This window comes from Haliotis asinina, chromosome 6 (genome assembly GCF_037392515.1).
Source record: "Haliotis asinina isolate JCU_RB_2024 chromosome 6, JCU_Hal_asi_v2, whole genome shotgun sequence".
In the NCBI taxonomy this organism is placed as follows: Eukaryota; Metazoa; Mollusca; class Gastropoda; order Lepetellida; family Haliotidae; genus Haliotis; species Haliotis asinina.
In genome coordinates, this window is record NC_090285.1 from 46,276,929 (window position 1) to 46,296,088 (window position 19,160).

General features: G+C 37.9%; 1 protein-coding gene across 1 annotated transcript in view; it reads left to right on the top strand.

Moving 5' to 3' along the window:
• Positions 1–18,222, top strand: part of LOC137287073 (sine oculis-binding protein homolog) — an 84,176-nt gene extending 65,954 nt beyond the window's left edge. Inside the window, exon 4 of the mRNA XM_067819193.1 lies at positions 15,099–18,222. Within this exon, the coding sequence (XP_067675294.1) occupies positions 15,099–17,164 (2,066 nt within the window). The 3' untranslated portion in view covers positions 17,165–18,222. The remainder of the gene's footprint in view (positions 1–15,098) is intronic.
• The last annotated feature ends 938 nt before the right edge of the window (positions 18,223–19,160 follow it).

The following is a 19,160-nucleotide window of genomic DNA, read 5'->3' on the forward strand; positions in this document are numbered from 1 at the left end:
ACCTCTTATTACAAGCTTAAGCATGGGTTACTGAAGATCAATTCTAACTGGGATCTTCATGAGTATGTATGACTGTTTGAGCTAGTGAAGACTCAATATGATTAATCATTGTACCAATGAGATACCATGCCACAGTTTTGCGCTTGGATAACCCCACTCAGACATGGTATATCGTCTCCGAGCTGACCAGTCCCTGTGTTATCCACTGAATGTCAAGCAAAAGGCACATTAGCAGCAAGTATATCTCTTTATGTCTTTTGGTACGATGGGGCCAGGAATCAAACCACAAACCCAGATGACTCCAAATTGGTAGCTGAACTTGGTTTTCAGAAGTGAGCCCTTGCTGCTAAGCCATCCAACCAGCTTTTTCGCATTTATGGTGATGTCTGGCCTGAATATGGAGTGCAACTCACAAACCAGTTGACGTTAAGCAGAGGTCATGGGGAGCACTTGGATGGGTGACTGTGTTTGGCAGCTTGAATTCTAGGAGTTTCTTGGACTTCAGTCCTGCCCCTCAATGAACTACTGGTGACAAATATGGTACATCTCACCTGAGGCAAATGAGTTTGATCAAATTGCCTCTGTTCACCCAGCAGTTAATGGGTACCCGGTGGGATATGTGATACAACTATTAACATTCTAGCACCTCAAAGGCAGCTAGGGCTAACCAGGATAATAATGTATTTTGATCTTGCACAAGTGAGTGGATACAACAGCAACAACGCTTTATTAATGTCTATTATTATTATTATTGATATTCAGCTGACACACCTGTGGTATGACACCATGAAACAAAAGGTTAAACTGATGCATCCCAACAATAACTTCAGTAATGCGATACAGTGCTACTTCCTGATGTGCTGACATATGTTATGACTGAAATTTGAATTCTGTCTGAGTGTATCTTGGGTGTGTATTTTGAGCTATCATTGAGAGTCGATATTCAAAACATTCAAAGTATCAGTGTGGGCACTCTTTGTTCCATCAGCAGAAGCATTTTTTCTATTAATGACTGTCTGGGAGTAAGGTATTGAAACCAGGAGCCAGGGATTCACAAATCAATTCCTGGACAATCTTTACTCACAGACTTTATCAAAGGGGCAGAGGGGTAGCTAAGTTCTAAAGCATTCACTCATCATGCTGAAAACCTATTAACCATCCATTGCTTATATCATTAACAAGTGTCAATTCTACCAAATTAGCAGCAAACAATAGTGTTGCTTACTGAACATGAGTTAAAGAGTGAGTTTAGTTCTACCTGGCTTTTAGCAATATTTCAGTAATATCACAGCTGGTGACACCAGAAAAGGGCTTCACAGATTATACGCATGTGAGGTTTTGAACTCAGGGACTCCTTTCATTAAGCAGCCTTTACTAAGGTTAACCTTAAAATCCATTCTTTAACAATGCACTAAGGTTACCTTAGTGACTTAGGATCGCCTTAGTGTGTTGTGAAAGGAGGTCCTGTGCCCCGTTTCACAAAGCTGTCATAAGTGTAAGATCTCGTAACCTTTCTCGTAGCATCCGTAGCTCCTGTGTTACAGTATAGGAGGTACAATGGCTATGAGAAAACGTACCTGATCTTAGGCTTACGAGAGCTCTGTGAAACGGGCCCCTGTCTTCAGGAAACGCTTAAACCATAAGCGATATCCCACCGCCTCTTGCTTATCGAGAGCTACGTGCCCGAGATGCAAGTATCATAGCACAACACATAATCAACAGGTTACAGGCCGCAACTCCTACCCAAGTCACCACAGTGTTAAGTCTGTTCACAATAGTTGAACGACGTGCTCACTGGATGTACACCTTGGGGTGGGGATGGAATATAAAGGAATCCATTACTGTGGGATATAGAAGTCTGGCGCATCAATTACACTGTCATGATTAAACTAGAGAACTGTCTTGAATTTTTGTGATGGGGAAATGAAGAAGCTAGCGGGTACGGTGTTGGATTACCTTCAGTAGGACATAGCCTACATTTAGTGGAAACAGTGTAGGCATTGTCTGCCAATACTTTGCTACACGGAGAACGTAATGAGGTAACTTTAGAGGCCTACAATGGAGACTGGGCTGTTCACTTCAAAGTGGCTTTATTATAGAGTTTGGATGTGTGGTCACAGACAGATTCATTAGCAACTGAACACTTGGCTGGAGGAGACTCATCACTGTTTCATGCTGTTTTAAAGGTTTCACATAATTTAAGATAATGTCTCTTGACTTGTCCATAGTTGAAATACAGGGAAGTTAGTATAATCTCAGATAATGTCTTTTGACTTGTACATAGCTGAAATATAGGGTAGAAGGTATAATCTCAGATAATGTCTTTTGACTTGTACATAGCTGAAATATAGGGTAGAAGGAATAATCTCAGATAATGTCTTTTGACTTGTACATAGCTGAAATATAGGGTAGAAGGAATAATCTCAGATAATGTCTTTTGACTTGTACATAGCTGAAATATAGGGTAGAAGGAATAATCTCAGATAATGTCTTTTGACTTGTACATAGCTGAAATATAGGGTAGAAGGAATAATCTCAGATAATGTCTTTTGACTGTACATAGCTGAAATATAGGGTAGAAGGAATAATCTCAGATAATGTCTTTTGACTTGTACATAGCTGAAATATAGGGTAGAAGGTATAATCTCAGATAATGTCTTTTGACTTGTACATAGCTGAAATATAGGGTAGAAGGTATAATCTCAGATAATGTCTTTTGACTGTACATAAATGAAACATAGTGCAGTTGGTGTAACCTATGGTCATGCTTTTCAACTAGTTATGCATAGTCGAAACGGGGTACAATCTGAAATAATGCCTTTTCATTTATTTGTATATGGTTGAAACAGGACAGTTCGTATGATCTGCGATAATGCCTTTTGACTTGTTATACATAGTTGAAACAGGACAGTTGGTATAATCTGAGGTAATGCCTTTTGACTTGTTATACATAGTTGAAACAGGACAGTTGGCAAAATCTGAGGTAATGCCTTTTGACTTGTTATACATAGTTGAAACAGGACAGTTGGCAAAATCTGAGGTAATGCCTTTTGACTTGTTATACATAGTTGAAACAGGACAGTTGGCAAAATCTGAGGTAATGCCTTTTGACTTGTTATACATAGTTGAAACAGGACAGTTGGCAAAATCTGAGGTAATGCCTTTTGACTTGTTATACATAGTTGAAACAGGACAGTTGGCAAAATCTGAGGTAATGCCTTTTGACTTGTTATACATAGTTGAAACAGGACAGTTGGCAAAATCTGAGGTAATGCCTTTTGACTTGTTATACATAGTTGAAACAGGACAGTTGGCAAAATCTGAGGTAATTATAATTGAAACAAGACATTTGGTATAATCTGAGGTAATGCCTTTTGACTTGTTATACATAGTTGAAACAGGACAGTTGGCAAAATCTGAGGTAATTATAATTGAAACAGGACATTTGGTATAATCTGAGGTAATGCCTTTTGACTTGTTATACATAGTTGAAACAGGACAGTTGGCAAAATCTGAGGTAATGCCTTTTGACTTGTTATACATAGTTGAAACAGGACAGTTGGCAAAATCTGAGGTAATTATAATTGAAACAGGACATTTGGTATAATCTGAGGTAATGCCTTTTGACTTGTTATACATAGTTGAAACAGGACAGTTGGTATAATCTGAGTTAATGCATTGTAACAGGAGAGTCACAAATCCAGTAGTCTGAGGTAATGCTTTTTCATTAGTGCATAACTGAAATAATTGGTTCTAGTGTACAGTACAAGTCCACACATTATTTTTTGTTTATATTTTGTGTATAATGCTATTGTCTCTGTACAGCTTATGAGGGTGACTCTGCCTTGTCTTCAAACTGAATTTTATTTTCAGTGTTATAATTTGTAGGCTTTATCAAGGAAACTTCTGAAGATTTTAGGGGATATGACTGCAGTCATTAAGTTAGAAGTTGTTTTTCAGAGTTTTTTTAGATTAGAGTGTCAATGATAATGAGTTACTCTGAGATTTTAACTGATCTTATTAAAATGAATTTATGCACATATTTGATATTGAATGATTAGATTGACAATTATAACTAGCCAAGTTACTCTCAAAGTGAGCTTCTGTACCTAATGTACACAGATATGTATTTTCTTTTTCATGGAATTATGTTGAAAACACATCATTATGGTATGTTTTGAATGCAGAACTAAATTCAGTTATAAAAAAACAACAAAGGGATGGAATTTTTTAAGTCAATAAATGTGGATAAGATTGTTTTGTTAAGCTAATCAAGTTGCATAATGTGACATTATTGTTTATTTGAGCTTGCAGAAAATCAATTGATTTAGAACAGATCAGCAATATATAGAGGAGACTAAAGACTCTCAGATCAGATTTTAAACTTTTGAGAAATTAAAACTCATATAAACATTGAAACCAAGCAAGATGATGACGATGAGAACTTGATTCAAATTTGATATGCCCGTCGCTGAAGTAGGGACGTGTATCTTAGCCTATTTAGCGGCATCAGGATACCTTTGAAACATGATCGTGAACCAAGTCTCATAATTATATACCATCCATCCTGTGTCGTAATCATTTGAAATTTGCTGATATTACAGGTTAAATTTAATCCATGTTGTGTTTTTCTCTTAGTAAAAAAGAATCCTGTCTAGAAATGTTTCATCTTGTTACCGAAATCTTGAAACTTTCTTCGGCTCAAGTTGCAAGAATACACCCAACAGTATAAGGTGCATGTCTAATGTTTGAGATGATGTCAATTAATTCTTTTTCAGTTTGTACAAAAATTGATAGAAAGTGACGGTTGAATGCTTTTCACTTATAAGGAGATTTTGTTTCTTTACGTGTTAGCAGTACTGTCTGTGTTACTTCTGGTCCTTGTGTAACTGAAATATGATAAACAGGCATCATCATCATCATCATCATCATCATCATGTCAGAAATATTTATGATGTTATATAAACTGTGTGATATTGTGGCCTTTCATTGGATTTCATTTCATTCTGTGACATTTGGCTGGACTGGAGAGACTTCAGTCACACCTTCTAATCGAAAATGTTTCCTGATTGGCTTATAAGATGGGCATAGTGCTGAACAAGTAACTGTATTTTGCAGATATTTTTGTTATGACCTGAAAGAATTGGTCTTTAGCGACTCATACTTGTCGTAAGAGGGGACTGAAGTGATTGGGTGGTCAGACTCGCTGACTTGGTTGAGACATGTCATTGCATCCTGATTTTGTAGTTCATGTGCACCTGTGTAAAGAACCAGGGTGAGTGTTTAGTGGATTATAGATTTATACTGAAGGTATTATTAATCCTCTCCTGGCTCCTGTATCAACTATGCATTTTATTTTCAGATTTTCTTTCCTTGGATGCAGCACTTTTCTTCACATATTTGTGAAGTGTGAACACATATAATTGTGCTTTGTCACACCATGTTTTCCATATAAATTGCTGAGGGAAAAAAAGCGCAAAAGTAGTCATTAGATTAAAAGTTTTTTGAGCATGTAACTAGGATGTGAAAGCAGTTGCTCAATCACTACAAACTTTTAGACTGCAATATAGCTATGATACCAAACTAAAAATACTTTATGGTTCAACTTCTTTATTATACAAGGTCACAACGTTTCGAGACAGATTCTAGTCTCTTCTTCAGGTGAGGTGAGGGTAAAACAAATGGGTTGTAGTATATGTGTATATATAACAGTAGACATATAACAATGGGTAACAAGATATACAGGTTTCTATTAATTGATGTACAGGCTATGATACCTGTGTCATTTACATCATCTTTGAATAACTAGGCTTTTATTTGTTTCTGTTCAGTCACCACCAAACATGAGCATGTAGTTTCTTTTGTTTGTCAGTTTTGTACATATTGTTTCTAGCTCTGCACTCTGAGTATGTTACTGTCATGGCTCCCATACTTTGTCATAAACATATGACAATAATAGGAAAATTACCTTATCAGTGATTTGACTAGTTGAAAATGTTTCTTATATTTGTCTGACGTGGGTACTGCTATCTCTGTTTCAGTACTATGCTCTTCACACATAATTATTTCAGTATTCCGCAAACTGAAAAATCATCACACAAACATTCATAGTAACTGGGTACACTGTTTAGAGTTAATTCAGTTTCTGTGATCTGAAACCCATCACCAGGGAAATTAATAATAGTTCACATAGTTCACATTTATAGTGCGCTCATGTCCACGCTTGCAACATGCTCACAGCGCAACACTCAAAAAGCACAATTGAAGGGATGATAACAAAGAACTGGTAGAAAAGATAGACTTTGAGACCAACTTTGAATGACTCAAACGTAGGAGAAAGTTTCAGATCTTGGGGAAGAAAGTTCCACATATACAGGGCATGCATAATGTTCAAAAGATCTCTGACCAATGGACTTGAGTTTGTATTGTGGTACTGTCAGAAGGTTCTGCTGTTGAGATCTTAGTATTGCATAACATTGTCCTGTGGTGATGATTATGATGATGATGGTGATGATGATGATGATGATGATGATGATGATGATGATGATGATGATGATGATTTTGGCAGTTTTTTCGTCAAGGGTGTGAATTTTTCAGAATTTTGCAGAATAGTAAATTCACATCAGATCTGCCTAGTTGTTTTTACTATTGCCAGTCTGTTCATTTTGAATAAAAATAAAATCAGATTTAAACACGAATGGCATAAATATATATTTCTGATTCATTAACTTCTATTTTTCTTTTTAAATCTCTTCCCAGCTGGAACATCTATAGGCTTACAGTATTTACAAACATCATGTGATAACATGTGTTGCAATATGTTAGTCATCAACACACTCTGTGATGAAATGGCTTGTCAGTTTCAACTGTGCATGAGATATGTTCAGTTACACACATACAAGAATCATGTTTCTGAGCATCATACCTTGTACGTATTCTCAGTCTATTTCACACATAATCTCAACCCAAGAAGTCAAGGCCCGCTCCAAGTATCAATATTTTAGTATCTTCTGGTTCGTATTATGATCAGTGTAATGCTTAAATATTGAATATTTGGGTGGTGCTCAACTTTTTGTTGTTGAGTATATATTGATAGCAGAGGTAGATTGTTCATTACTAGCTGAAATATATGTTTTTTTACTGTAAACACAATTTTTATTATTTTCATTTTATATCTGATCCTAATGATCATATTTTGAAGACAAAAGTGTTACTGATGCAGACTAAGAGGTAATTTCACAAAATGTTTTTTCTCTTGAGTGATACAAATTGTGGTTTCATTCAAGTTATTGATTCCTACTTTACTGATAAATTCAGTATACTAGCATTATTTTCAAAAACATATGTTAAAGGTGAATTGTTTACTTTAATTGTCAAAATAATTTGTTGATACAGCATGGCAACTGATATTGACTGATGTCTGTATGTCGTGAGATAATAAATAAGTATACAGTATGGAGACAAATTTGGAAATGGAGAAGTATTCTATAAAAATATATGAAAGGCATAATTTGTAGCAGGAATAGCTTGAAAAGAATAATTTTGCCTCAAATTTGAAAATAAAATTAATTATGTGTGATTTTAATAATGATCTTTTGTTATAAAATACTTAATGCTGCAGTATCCAGTCACCGAATGATCTGTCCTTGAGTGGAATATAAAGTGAGTGAGTGAGTGAGTTTAGTTTTACACCGCACTCAGCAATATTCCAGCTATATGGTGACGAGCTGTAAATAATCGAGTTTGGACCAGACAATAAAGTGATCAACAACATGAGCATCGATCTGCGCAATTGGGAACCAATGATATGTGTCAACCAATTCAGCAAGCCTGACCACCCGATCCCTCTTACGACAAGCATAGTTGCCTTTTATGGCAAGCATGGGTTGCTGAAGGCCTGTGGTACCTCGGGACCTTCATGGGTTGAGTGGAACTTAAAACTACTGCATCTGTAGATACTACATGAATACAGTGGCAACGAAATGAAGATGATAATTAGTTCGGCTTGCTGACAAGTAAGCGTTAATGCATTTCATGAATATGTAAGGAACAAATTAAGTTAAAGGTCATACATTTTGGGGTATATTTATGTTATAATTTATTCCAAATCTTGACATAACATAGTTATCACTAATAATATTTGTAAGCTCTTACCTCTTACTTTTGTAGTTCAGTATGTGTGATAAATTGTATCTGTTGTGAAAGGTAGTTATATTTGATATGTGACAGAATATTCCAAGAATTGTACATGATTAAATATATGAAAGAACAACAACATAAAATTATACAGAGTGGTTCGACTGGTTCATGAAGTTGGTTGTCACTTTAGGATGTAGGAATCATTACTTATTGAAATTATGTTCTTCAAATAACAACGATACTTACCAAAAACAAGCAGGTATTTTATGTCAAAGTCTCACATTCGGAACCTTATATTGTGTATCATTGCTGATGTGTTATATTTATAATGCAAGAATAGATGTAGATGCTATGTGTTCTGGTGCTCATGGCAACAGACACCATGTGGAAATACAAGACAAAAAATTATATATTGTGATTCTTCCAGATTTTGTTTGATGTCATGAAATATAAGAGTTGACTCAGTGTGTCTGCACCTGTTACCTGGCTTACCCTAGACTAACGATTAGTTGTAAAATATATACATGGAAAAGAAAAACAAAACATTTAAATTGAAAATGTGCTCCAGTGAGGTTGGATAGTAGAATCTCAAGATAAACATATCTTGAATAAAAATGACATTGATTAAAAATAAAATGTAATGTTAAGAATAATTTCCAAATTTTGTTTCAAAGAAGCTCAAAGCTATATTACTTTTAATGTCCCTCTAACCATTTTTCAGTCCCTTTTCTCTTAGCTTCAGTTCTTATTTAAGACTGTCATATTCTCACATAGTAAAATTGTTGTAATACTACAGAACAAGTGGAGTGAGTGAGAGAGTAAGTGAGTGAGTGAGTGAGTGAGTTTAGTTTTCAGTTGCACTCAGCAATGTTCCAGCTAAATACATGAGTCTGGACCAGACAGCCTAGTGATCAATGGTATGACCATTGATCTACACAATTGACATACATGTACAATGACAGGAGTCAACCGAGGCAGCCAGTATGACCACTTGATCCTGTTAGTTGCCTCTTACGACGAGCATGGGTGACTGAAGATCAGTTCTGTTACCCGGATTTTCACGGGCTGCCTAATCTGTAATTTACATCAGGTGGTATTAATCTTAAATTGATATATGATGTAGATCAAACTACTTTGTTTAAGAAACAATTCTTTTATGAATTTAGATTAAGAGAGAGAAATGTGACCCATTTTGTTATGAGTGTGAAAGGAAAAGAGTATTTGTTTTATAACTCACTTTCTGAATATAGCACTGTTTAATAAATCTGTAATGTTATTACACATTATGGAATAACATCACACGCTATCAGATTTCTTTGCACTCGGTCACATGGATAAGTAACATGATAAAATCAAAATGTTAGTTGTCTCAAAGTCATGATGTTAAACTGGTATTTGCTTGGTGACATGTAGTACCAATTTTGTGAAAAATAACATGTTGGTTGACGTCATTTGGTCCCCTTATTATACTCCCTTGTCTATTTAAAAAATCAAATTAATCCTGACTAATCCTGACAGTCATAAATGAAATGTATTCAAATGCATGCCGCCTGTTATGATGGCATAATGCACTTGTTCTGTAGGCTGAATTTTGAGATATTATTTTGCTAATGTAAGATGAGTAATAAATAAAATACTAAATGGTGTCCCGTGTAATAACATATTTAGGGAACTTGTGAATGGTATTGGTACTTAACTTGCTTTTGCCTAAGTAATAAATACGATACTAAACTATACCCATGTAATACCAGATTTTTAGAAATTTGGTATCTAACTTGCTTTTACTAGTTAGATACCAAACCATTCACTCATTTCATAAATATGGTATCACATGGGACATTTACTGTTTAGCATTTTCTGTTCATTACCTCCATAGTGAGAGGGAAAATTGAGGTAAGAAAACTTTCTTTTATCATTTCACACTGGAATAAAAATTTAGGGTGGGCGGGAGAGTGGAAACACAGAAACACTGATGTCCTTTTACTCTAACTGACAGTGTATTCATATTCATTTATATTGCATGAATGAATCTGAATCTGAATTATGTAATAAAAATATTATCTCATTATCTGCATTATAAATATAGTCTCAATCATTCAAACATATTCCACAAATACTTTTCAAATGTGTTTTATTTGACTACAGGGAGTTATTTGGAAACTGAAGTGAACACTGGTACTCTGTCATCTCGTTTTATGATTAGACGCTTTAGGTCGTCGGTGATCAATTACATATCTTCCCAGTGGATTGACATCTTGTAAGGTTCTAACTCAGGGTCTGATCCAAACTTTGATGACAAAAGTTCTCCAATTACTGACAGCTGAGAGGCAGGCACACAGAGACTTGTATTGACTGAGTCCTTAGTCAGGCAGTCTGGTGTCAGATGACCCACGAACCTTTACAACGCTGTCTTTGCAAACGTTTCAAATTACCTGTAAACAGGAGGCTCCAGCTAACACACCTACACCATACTGTTACTCCAACATGACATGGCATGGAAGCAATGATTGGCTGGATGAGGTTTAAGGTCATCTGTGATTGGTCGAGGTGTGATATGACTAAGGTGAAGGGGACATCCCTTAGACAGAAGTTGACAGTTATTTGAGACTGGTTCTATTGATTCGGACTCAGAATCCATGCAACATTTCAAACTGCAGTCTCAGGCCAGCCTTTGTTTTGTCAGATCAGATATCCCAACTTTAATAGGCTAGCCCCAAAATACACGACACAGGAGTTGTATCGTATAGAGTTTCCCCCTTTCATGTTACAGTGTAATTAGGAAAGAATGTTATTTTGTAACCCGGTCGCCAATATGCTATGACGTCCGGATTCAGTCATTTCAGTGGTGACATTTTCTAAGTCAGGATTGGGTTACCCTCACAAGCTGACTTTGAAGTGAAGATGATCCAGAAGGAAGGTGATTGATGTCAAGCTACCATGGTGTATTATATATTTTACCTTCAAGCACAGCACGGAAGAGAATCAGGTTACATTTCCCATCATGCCTGGCAATACCTCCTGGTCCTGGGGCTGCTTTGCTCCCTATCATCCATCGTTCATCTGTTACACTGATATCCTAGCAAAACAGCCTAATTTGATGAGACAATAGAAGTGTGAGAAACAGTTTATGGTTATTCTTGAAACTTTGGTGCATAATATGATCAATATGGTTGTCTGGCCTCTGTTAACCTTTGGACTGGGTATCATATGATACCAAAATAAATTACATGTAATTAGAAAATAAGATTCGTAAATATTCTTTTTGATTGATATCAGAGGGCATTATGTTTTCTTTGCAAACAGTTGAAATGTTTAGAAGCTGTGAATATAGGTGATTCAAATCTTGTCAAGACTATTCACCCACAATACAATTTTGATTTGCAAGCTCATCAGCAGCAGGTGTCATAGTTTTGTAACTGTTGTGCTGGTTGTTGCTGGTAGTTACTTTAAGGGAGTGGAACAGGTCGTGAGTTCGTGAGTTCGTGAGAACGTGAGTTCGTGAGTGAGTGAGTTTTACATTACTTTTAGCTTAGCAATATTCCAGCAATATGGCAGTGGACACCAGCAATGAGCTTCATACATATGAATATCTCTGGCATGACAAGCGAATGCTTTAACCTTCCCCACTGCCCCAAGACTGGAGGAACTCTTTTACAAATTGTGATATATTGTGTTTGTTTTCTGATATCAGACAGTTTGGGACTATTAGTATTACCTTTGCTATGTTGGTTTGTGGCTTCTTTATCCTTGTTTCAGAAACAAATCTCAACAAGATAATATTAGTTCAGTTTCATGTTGTAGTTCATACTTGAAAGTACAGTCCAGGGTACGTATAGTTGTGTACTGTATCAGGGAGATGTACTGATGTAGTGTATCGGGGAGATGTACTGACGTAGTGTATCAGGGAGATGTACTGACGTAGTGTATCGGGGAGATGTACTGACGTAGTGTATCAGGGAGATGTACTGACGTAGTGTATCAGGGAGATGTACTGATGTAGTGTATCAGTGAGATGTACTGAAGTAGTGTATCAGTGAGATGTACTGAAGTAGTGTGTCATGGAGATGTACTGAAGTAGTGTATCAGTGAGATGTACTGAAGTAGTGTATCAGTGAGATGTACTGAAGTAGTGTGTCATGGAGATGTACTGAAGTAGTGAATCATGGAGATGTACTGATGTAGTGTATCAGGGAGATGTACTGATGTAGTGTATCAGTGAGATGTACTGAAGTAGTGTATCAGTGAGATGTACTGAAGTAGTGTATCAGTGAGATGTACTGAAGTAGTGTATCAGTGAGATGTACTGAAGTAGTGTATCAGTGAGATGTACTGAAGTAGTGTGTCATGGAGATGTACTGAAGTAGTGAATCATGGAGACTTACGGAAGTAGTGTATCAGGGAGATTTACTGAAGCAGTGTTTAATGGGAGGTGTACAGAAGTAGTGTATCAGTGAGATGTACAGAAGTAGTGTATCAGGGAGGTTTACTGAAGCAGTGTTTAATGGGAGGAGTACAGGAGTAGTGTGTGAGGGAGGTTTACTGAAGCAGTGCTTAATGGGAGGTGTACAGAAGTAGTGTATCAGTGAGATGTACTGAAGTAGTGTATCAGGGAGGTTTACTGAAGCAGTGTTTAATGGGAGGTGTACAGAAGTAGTGTGTGAGGGAGGTTTACTGAAGCAGTGTTTAATGGGAGGTGTACAGAAGTAGTGTATCAGTGAGATGTACTGAAGTAGTGTATCAGGGAGGTTTACTGAAGCAGTGTTTAATGGGAGGTGTACAGAAGTAGTGTGTGAGGGAGGTTTACTGAAGCAGTGTTTAATGGGAGGTGTACAGAAGTAGTGTATCAGGGAGGTTTACTGAAGCAGTGTTTAATGGGAGGTGTACAGAAGTAGTGTGTCAGGGAGATGTACAGGAGTAGTGTATCAGGGAGGTTTACTGAAGCAGTGTTTAATGGGAGGTGTACAGAAGTAGTGTGTGAGGGAGATGTACAGAAGTAGTGTATCAGGGAGGTTTACTGAAGCAGTGTTTAATGGGAGGTGTACAGAAGTAGTGTATCAGTGAGATGTACTGAAGTAGTGTATCAGGGAGGTTTACTGAAGCAGTGTTTAATGGGAGGTGTACAGAAGTAGTGTATCAGGGAGGTTTACTGAAGCAGCGTTTAATGGGAGGTGTACAGAAGTAGTGTGTCATGGAGGTTTACTGAAGCAGTGTTTAATGGGAGGTGTACAGAAGTAGTGTATCAGGGAGGTTTACTGAAGCAGCGTTTAATGGGAGGTGTACAGAAGTAGTGTGTCATGGAGGTTTACTGAAGCAGTGTTTAATGGGAGGTGTACAGAAGTAGTGTATCAGGGAGGTTTACTGAAGCAGTGTTTAATGGGAGGTGTACAGAAGTAGTGTATCAGGGAGACAGTCCTAAATGTTACCACTTTTTGATTCCTTTTGTAGTTGGTGACTCACTTGATCTTGGATTCACTTGATTCACTTTTTGATTATGTGGTGCCACAATTTGAATCCTTGACACCATATTTTGATGAATGCTGACAAATTCAGCTTGGATATATCAGCATATCAAACATACAGTATAAAATGCAAATTATAAATGAAGTTGTCAAAATAAAAATAAAATATTTATAAATTATTGAAACTTCAAACAACATCCATCAGAGTAAGGAATTTTGTGAATTTTTCATTTCATATTGTGTCTTCAATCCTCTTAAAAAAGACGCATAATCATAATATTCATATATTCATACTGTATAAAACTGAACCATTGTATAATTCTCATATCTTCATAGGGTGTATATTTAGAAGGTTGGAGAATGGATGATTCACCCATTAGAAGAGCATGAAAAAGACCTTAATCAAAGCAATTGTGTAATCCCATACCATAACAACACAACTCCTGATATTATATGCCGCCCTGAAATACTGTCTAGACAGTTGTACTGGAACTCAACAAACAACAAAAGTACAGCTGTAATGTACAAAGAAAATTCATACTTGGAAATAATCGGTTTGATTAAATATGGTTATGCGAGACAAGACAGGAAGCATCAGTTTTGAAATAAAGTATTTATGAAAAACAATCTAAACAAAAATATTCAGATTTTTGGATGTGTCTTGTGTATATTGCAATAGACGAAGAAGAAGGTTTGGTTGATTGCAAAGCATTGTTGTTTCAACTCCTTTTGTCTGTTCTTTTTTAGCCCTCTATTAGTATGAATACTTTATAAAAGAGGCACAATGGAATCTTTCAAAGTCAGACTCTAGCTAATCCAGATTTCTTGTCTTGTATAAAGAGAGAGAAAAACTTTGGCACTCATCAAGATTCAAAATAATTTCCTAAATTCTTGGCATTAATTCCTGAAATTGTTCTGAAAGTTTTATTAAATGACCACTGAAACTGTATCTGATCCTGCATTTTTCATCAATCCATTACCTTATGGCAGTTAAAATAATATCACACCAATCTGTGAAATGAAGCAGACCAATAAGAGTTCATAACTAACTGACCTTGAGTTGGTTTGCCTGAGAAAAGGTGTCTAAATGACGTGGTACTGCTGTTCTCTAACTTATCTGATTAGAGCTTCAAAACCAATGTTTGTCCAGAACTTTATTCATGGTTCATCGGCATCATGTACTAAGTTCCATAAAGTAGTAACAGTCATTTTGAGATTACATATTGTGAAACATTGAGTATCGTGCATGATTCAGAAAGTACCAATCTTAAAGTATAAAAAATTTCATCTCTCTCCTTGTCTGTCTCTGTCTCTCTTTCTCTATCTCTCTCAGAAATGCATGAATCATCAGTGTAAATGTGTCAGATATTTCCTGCATCAATATATAAATGTGTAACACACAGCTGTTTCTTGGTTTTGAAAAACAATGCCAAGGAATGTTAAGGATGGGTTTACAAATGACAACTTTTGTCATTAACAATATATTCTTTTCTGTTTCAGGGCTGTCCGATTCCTCCTCCCCATCATCCTACATTGTGTGTGCATGGTGCCAAAAGACAGGAATGAAGCTGTTCACTCTGAAGAGCTCCACAGGCCTGAAGGCATTCTGTAGTGAGCTTTGCTTCACCCAGTGTCGAAGAGCATCCTTCAAGAAGAACAAAGTATGTGACTGGTGTAAGCATGTGAGACATACAGTAAACTATGTGGACTTTCAGGATGGTGATCAGCAGCTTCAGTTCTGCAGCTCCAAGTGTCTCAACCAGTACAAGATGAATATCTTCTGTAGGGAGACTCAGGAACACCTCAAACAGATGCAGCAGATGGGTGAGGACAGTGAAGACTCCCCTTCACCCAATGTACATGACAAACAGATCCTTATTACTCCAGAATTGTGGCTGTCAAAGAAGCAGGATCAAGCTCGCAGTATTAAGCGGGAAGACAAAGGAGAAGATGATGGTGAAGTGAGCATAAGGGGGGAGAAGAACAGCACATTGTCCAAGAATTTTACATCTTCAAGAAAATTTGAGACACCATCTGGAGCTGATAGATTTGCCAAAGATCGGGAACGCCTTCGTCGTGCGATAAGAGAGTCTAGAGAGGCTGCAAGATCATGTAGTCCACCCAGAAATGCAAGACAGTCTTCACCTAAAGCCCCTCTTCCAGGGACTTCAGGCTTTCCTCAGTGGATGCCTCCACCACATTTGATGGGTGGCCTTGCTCCGGGAATGGCATCACTGGGTATGTTCAACCCTATGATGTTTGGTGGACTTTTTGGAAACCCATCAGAACGACCGCCCCTTTTAACACCAGATGCAGGATGCTCTAGCAAACATAGAGACAGATCCCAGAGTACCTCTGGAGCCCCACTGTCCTTGTCCTCACCAGAAACATCTCCATCCTCCACCAGTACAACACCAAACCTCCCAAGGGCCTCTAGCTCAGCTGCAGAACCGAACATAAGATCTGTCTCATCACATAACCCAGCTCCACCTCTTGGGCCAGGGTTGCCAAGAGGAAATTTTGGAGCAGGATTGTTCCCATTTGGAGGTGCCCCAGGGGCACTACCTCCTATGTTCCCCGGTGACCCAGGTATGGGAAATATGTGTCCTCCTTTCTTTAACCCCCTTGGTCCAGGTCAGTTACCCCATCCAGGGATGCCACCACCTCCAGCAGGCAATGGCGTCCCTCCTGTCACAGTTATGGTACCTTTTCCAGTTGTTCTTCCTCTTCCAATACCAATCCCTGTACCTCTACCTATCTCAATGGAAAAACTCATGAAATTCGTTGCTGATAAACAAGCAGAAAGCAATGCCTCCTCCTCCCCAGACACAAAGGTGGGCACAAGTGCAGATGAAGTCCATGTCCGTGATACATCCTCTCCTCAGTCCTCCACAACCGTTAGTTCACGAGTTCACTTCCCTGGAGAGAATACACACAGGAGATTAACCGTGTCCCGAGAATCTGCTTCTAGTGGTTGTATAGATTGTGCATCTTGCAAACAACCGGACCGTCAGAGATCTGAATCAGCCGAGCCGGCTATCACACAAAGGAAAGACATCAAACCTTCTTTTATGATAGACTCACACATACTGAAACGGTCTCTCACGCCTACCACTGCCAGGACACTTGATCTGACCAAGAGACCAAAACTAGACCTGAAGAGCAATCAAACAGGTGCAATAGATCTGTCAAAAGACAGTTGTGTATCCTCGGATTCAGAGGTCATGGGCAAAGAAAATCATCGGGTGTTTAAGGTCAAGGATCGGCCATCTTCAGAGTCCTCAAAGACTGATGCTGAGGACTCGGAAGTGGACACAGGTCTGAAAGTACCGAGAATTCATATTGTCTCCACAGCTGGAGAACCACCTCTTGCTTCACAACAACTCCCTCTTCCGCCGACGGATCATGCGTATTCTCTACGGCGGAGCCTCATTTTAGACGCACCAAATGTCCCAAAGCAGCAGAAGAACAGTTACCAAGAACGTCCCTATGTTCGGAGTGTTCCAAGGGACATGATAGAGGCGGCTCGTAGACGATGTCTGAGAGCCCGTGTCCGAACGAAGTAAACTCAGTCACTCAGGCTTAAACTAAGAGGCCCTTGATGCCAAAATGCTTTGAAAAATGACACATATTTGAATTAAGAATTCAAAGAGCCAAGAATATTTGTTACAAGAACATTTTTTTGCAAACGTATTTTTTCAGACATTTTGGCATCGAGCGTCATGGTTTAACGTTTGCCAACAGTTCCATGCATCGTCTAGGGTGTTACTTTGTCATATGGGTAATACAGTTTTGAAAATTAAAGGAAATGTATTAATTTATTCTTTGCCAGCATTTAACAAAGTAGTGCTTTTCATATATATTTATGTTACAAATACATGTTGTGATGTTCCATTCTTGAAATGTCTCTGACTTTGAAATGTATCTTTGAATGTGTTGATGCATTATATATGATTCTAGTCACAGCTTGTATAAGCAAGAGTAATGCTCTTCTTGTCATGTCAGGAGCATAACTGAACGCACTCGAATTACGCAATAGATATTCAAGATCATTTAAATTTCTCAGCAGGCGATAGCTTCCACATGCCGATCTGAATTAATGTTTTGTATAAAGGCAATAATGCTAACACGGAGGACACTAAGAACTGACTGACTAATGTGTGTCTGGGGGCGGTAAGGATTCGGTAGGCAACTGAGCCTGTGTAAGACCACTTGTATATTGGAGGTAATGCAGAAGGGGTCGTGATCGGCACGGGTTCTACAGACGCCAAGTCCAGTTTTGTTTCTCTATCCAAACACCTACCCAAGCCAAAATCAAAATACAGAAACGTACCCTACGACTAGTCCATTTCGCACTGTGTTGTTTTCTCGACTGGAACGTCATGCTATTGTGTTCAGGGTACATATCTGTATACAGAAACATACTTGGGGTACTTATCTGTAGTACCCTGCCGACAACGACAACGGTTATGAGTTGACCTATTCTCCATGCCTCATACACACTCAAAGACGGATTGAAAACTTTTTTGTTTGAGTTTAGGTTAGTGATAAGTGTAAGTTTGTTTTCTTTCTTGATTTGGTGCGTCAACATGCAGTGATTTTGTGAACACGCCTTAGTACGTTTGGTTCGGTATTCGTTTCTTTATTACTTTGCGTATGTTTCCGGCTACACCGGATGTGACGTTTGTGATGCGCCTACAGTTCGTACTCTGGAGATTGCTTTGGCCGTTAGATTAGTACCACCTGATGTATACACATCGATGAAACAAAGCTACCAAATGTATAGGTTCATCACAAGTTAGTTCTCCTCACCTTTCTGGCGGTTAGTTATTTACCTCGGCTAGGATCTCATTTAGATTTGTCGTTTCTTAAGAGATCTACACTTTATAGGTGAAGAGAAGACATGATTGAGTTCTAATTTTGAAACTTTTTCAAGACAGGGATATCGTTTACATCTGATGCGAGTATACGCAGAAGCATGCAAGTATTCTAAAGAAGTATACTGTAAGTTGATAATGTCAACTCCACGCACGCAAAACCTCTTGTTATATTTCAGAAATCTAAGGGCAGTAAACACCTTAGACCCAGGTAGTATCTTTTCTTGTAAAATCGTATTTAATAATTCATCTGGGTTAATATGTAATGGATTAGAATATGATAAAATGTGGTCGGTAAGGCAGCGTTTACAGTTTAACAAGGTTTTTCTTCTATCTCGGGAACTATAGTATGGACTCCAATCTACATTAGACCACACTCAGAAACCGACATAACTGACAGTATCCATGGGCAAGCAACCTCTGTAAATGTCGATCATTATCTACTCTGTGAAAAGTCCCGGTAACTCGAACAGCAGTTGACACGAAAACTCGTTTGAATCGAACTACTAATTCTCTACACTAACAATTCTCTGCACGATATGGTTAAAACTGTCTTTATTTCGGACGTCAGTAACTCTGAGATTAAGTCGACACGTGACACGAAAGTCTCTTGTCGTATAACCAATGATAAGTACTGGTTGTTTAAACGACTAAGTGAAAACTCCCGTTAATTCAAACATTCGAA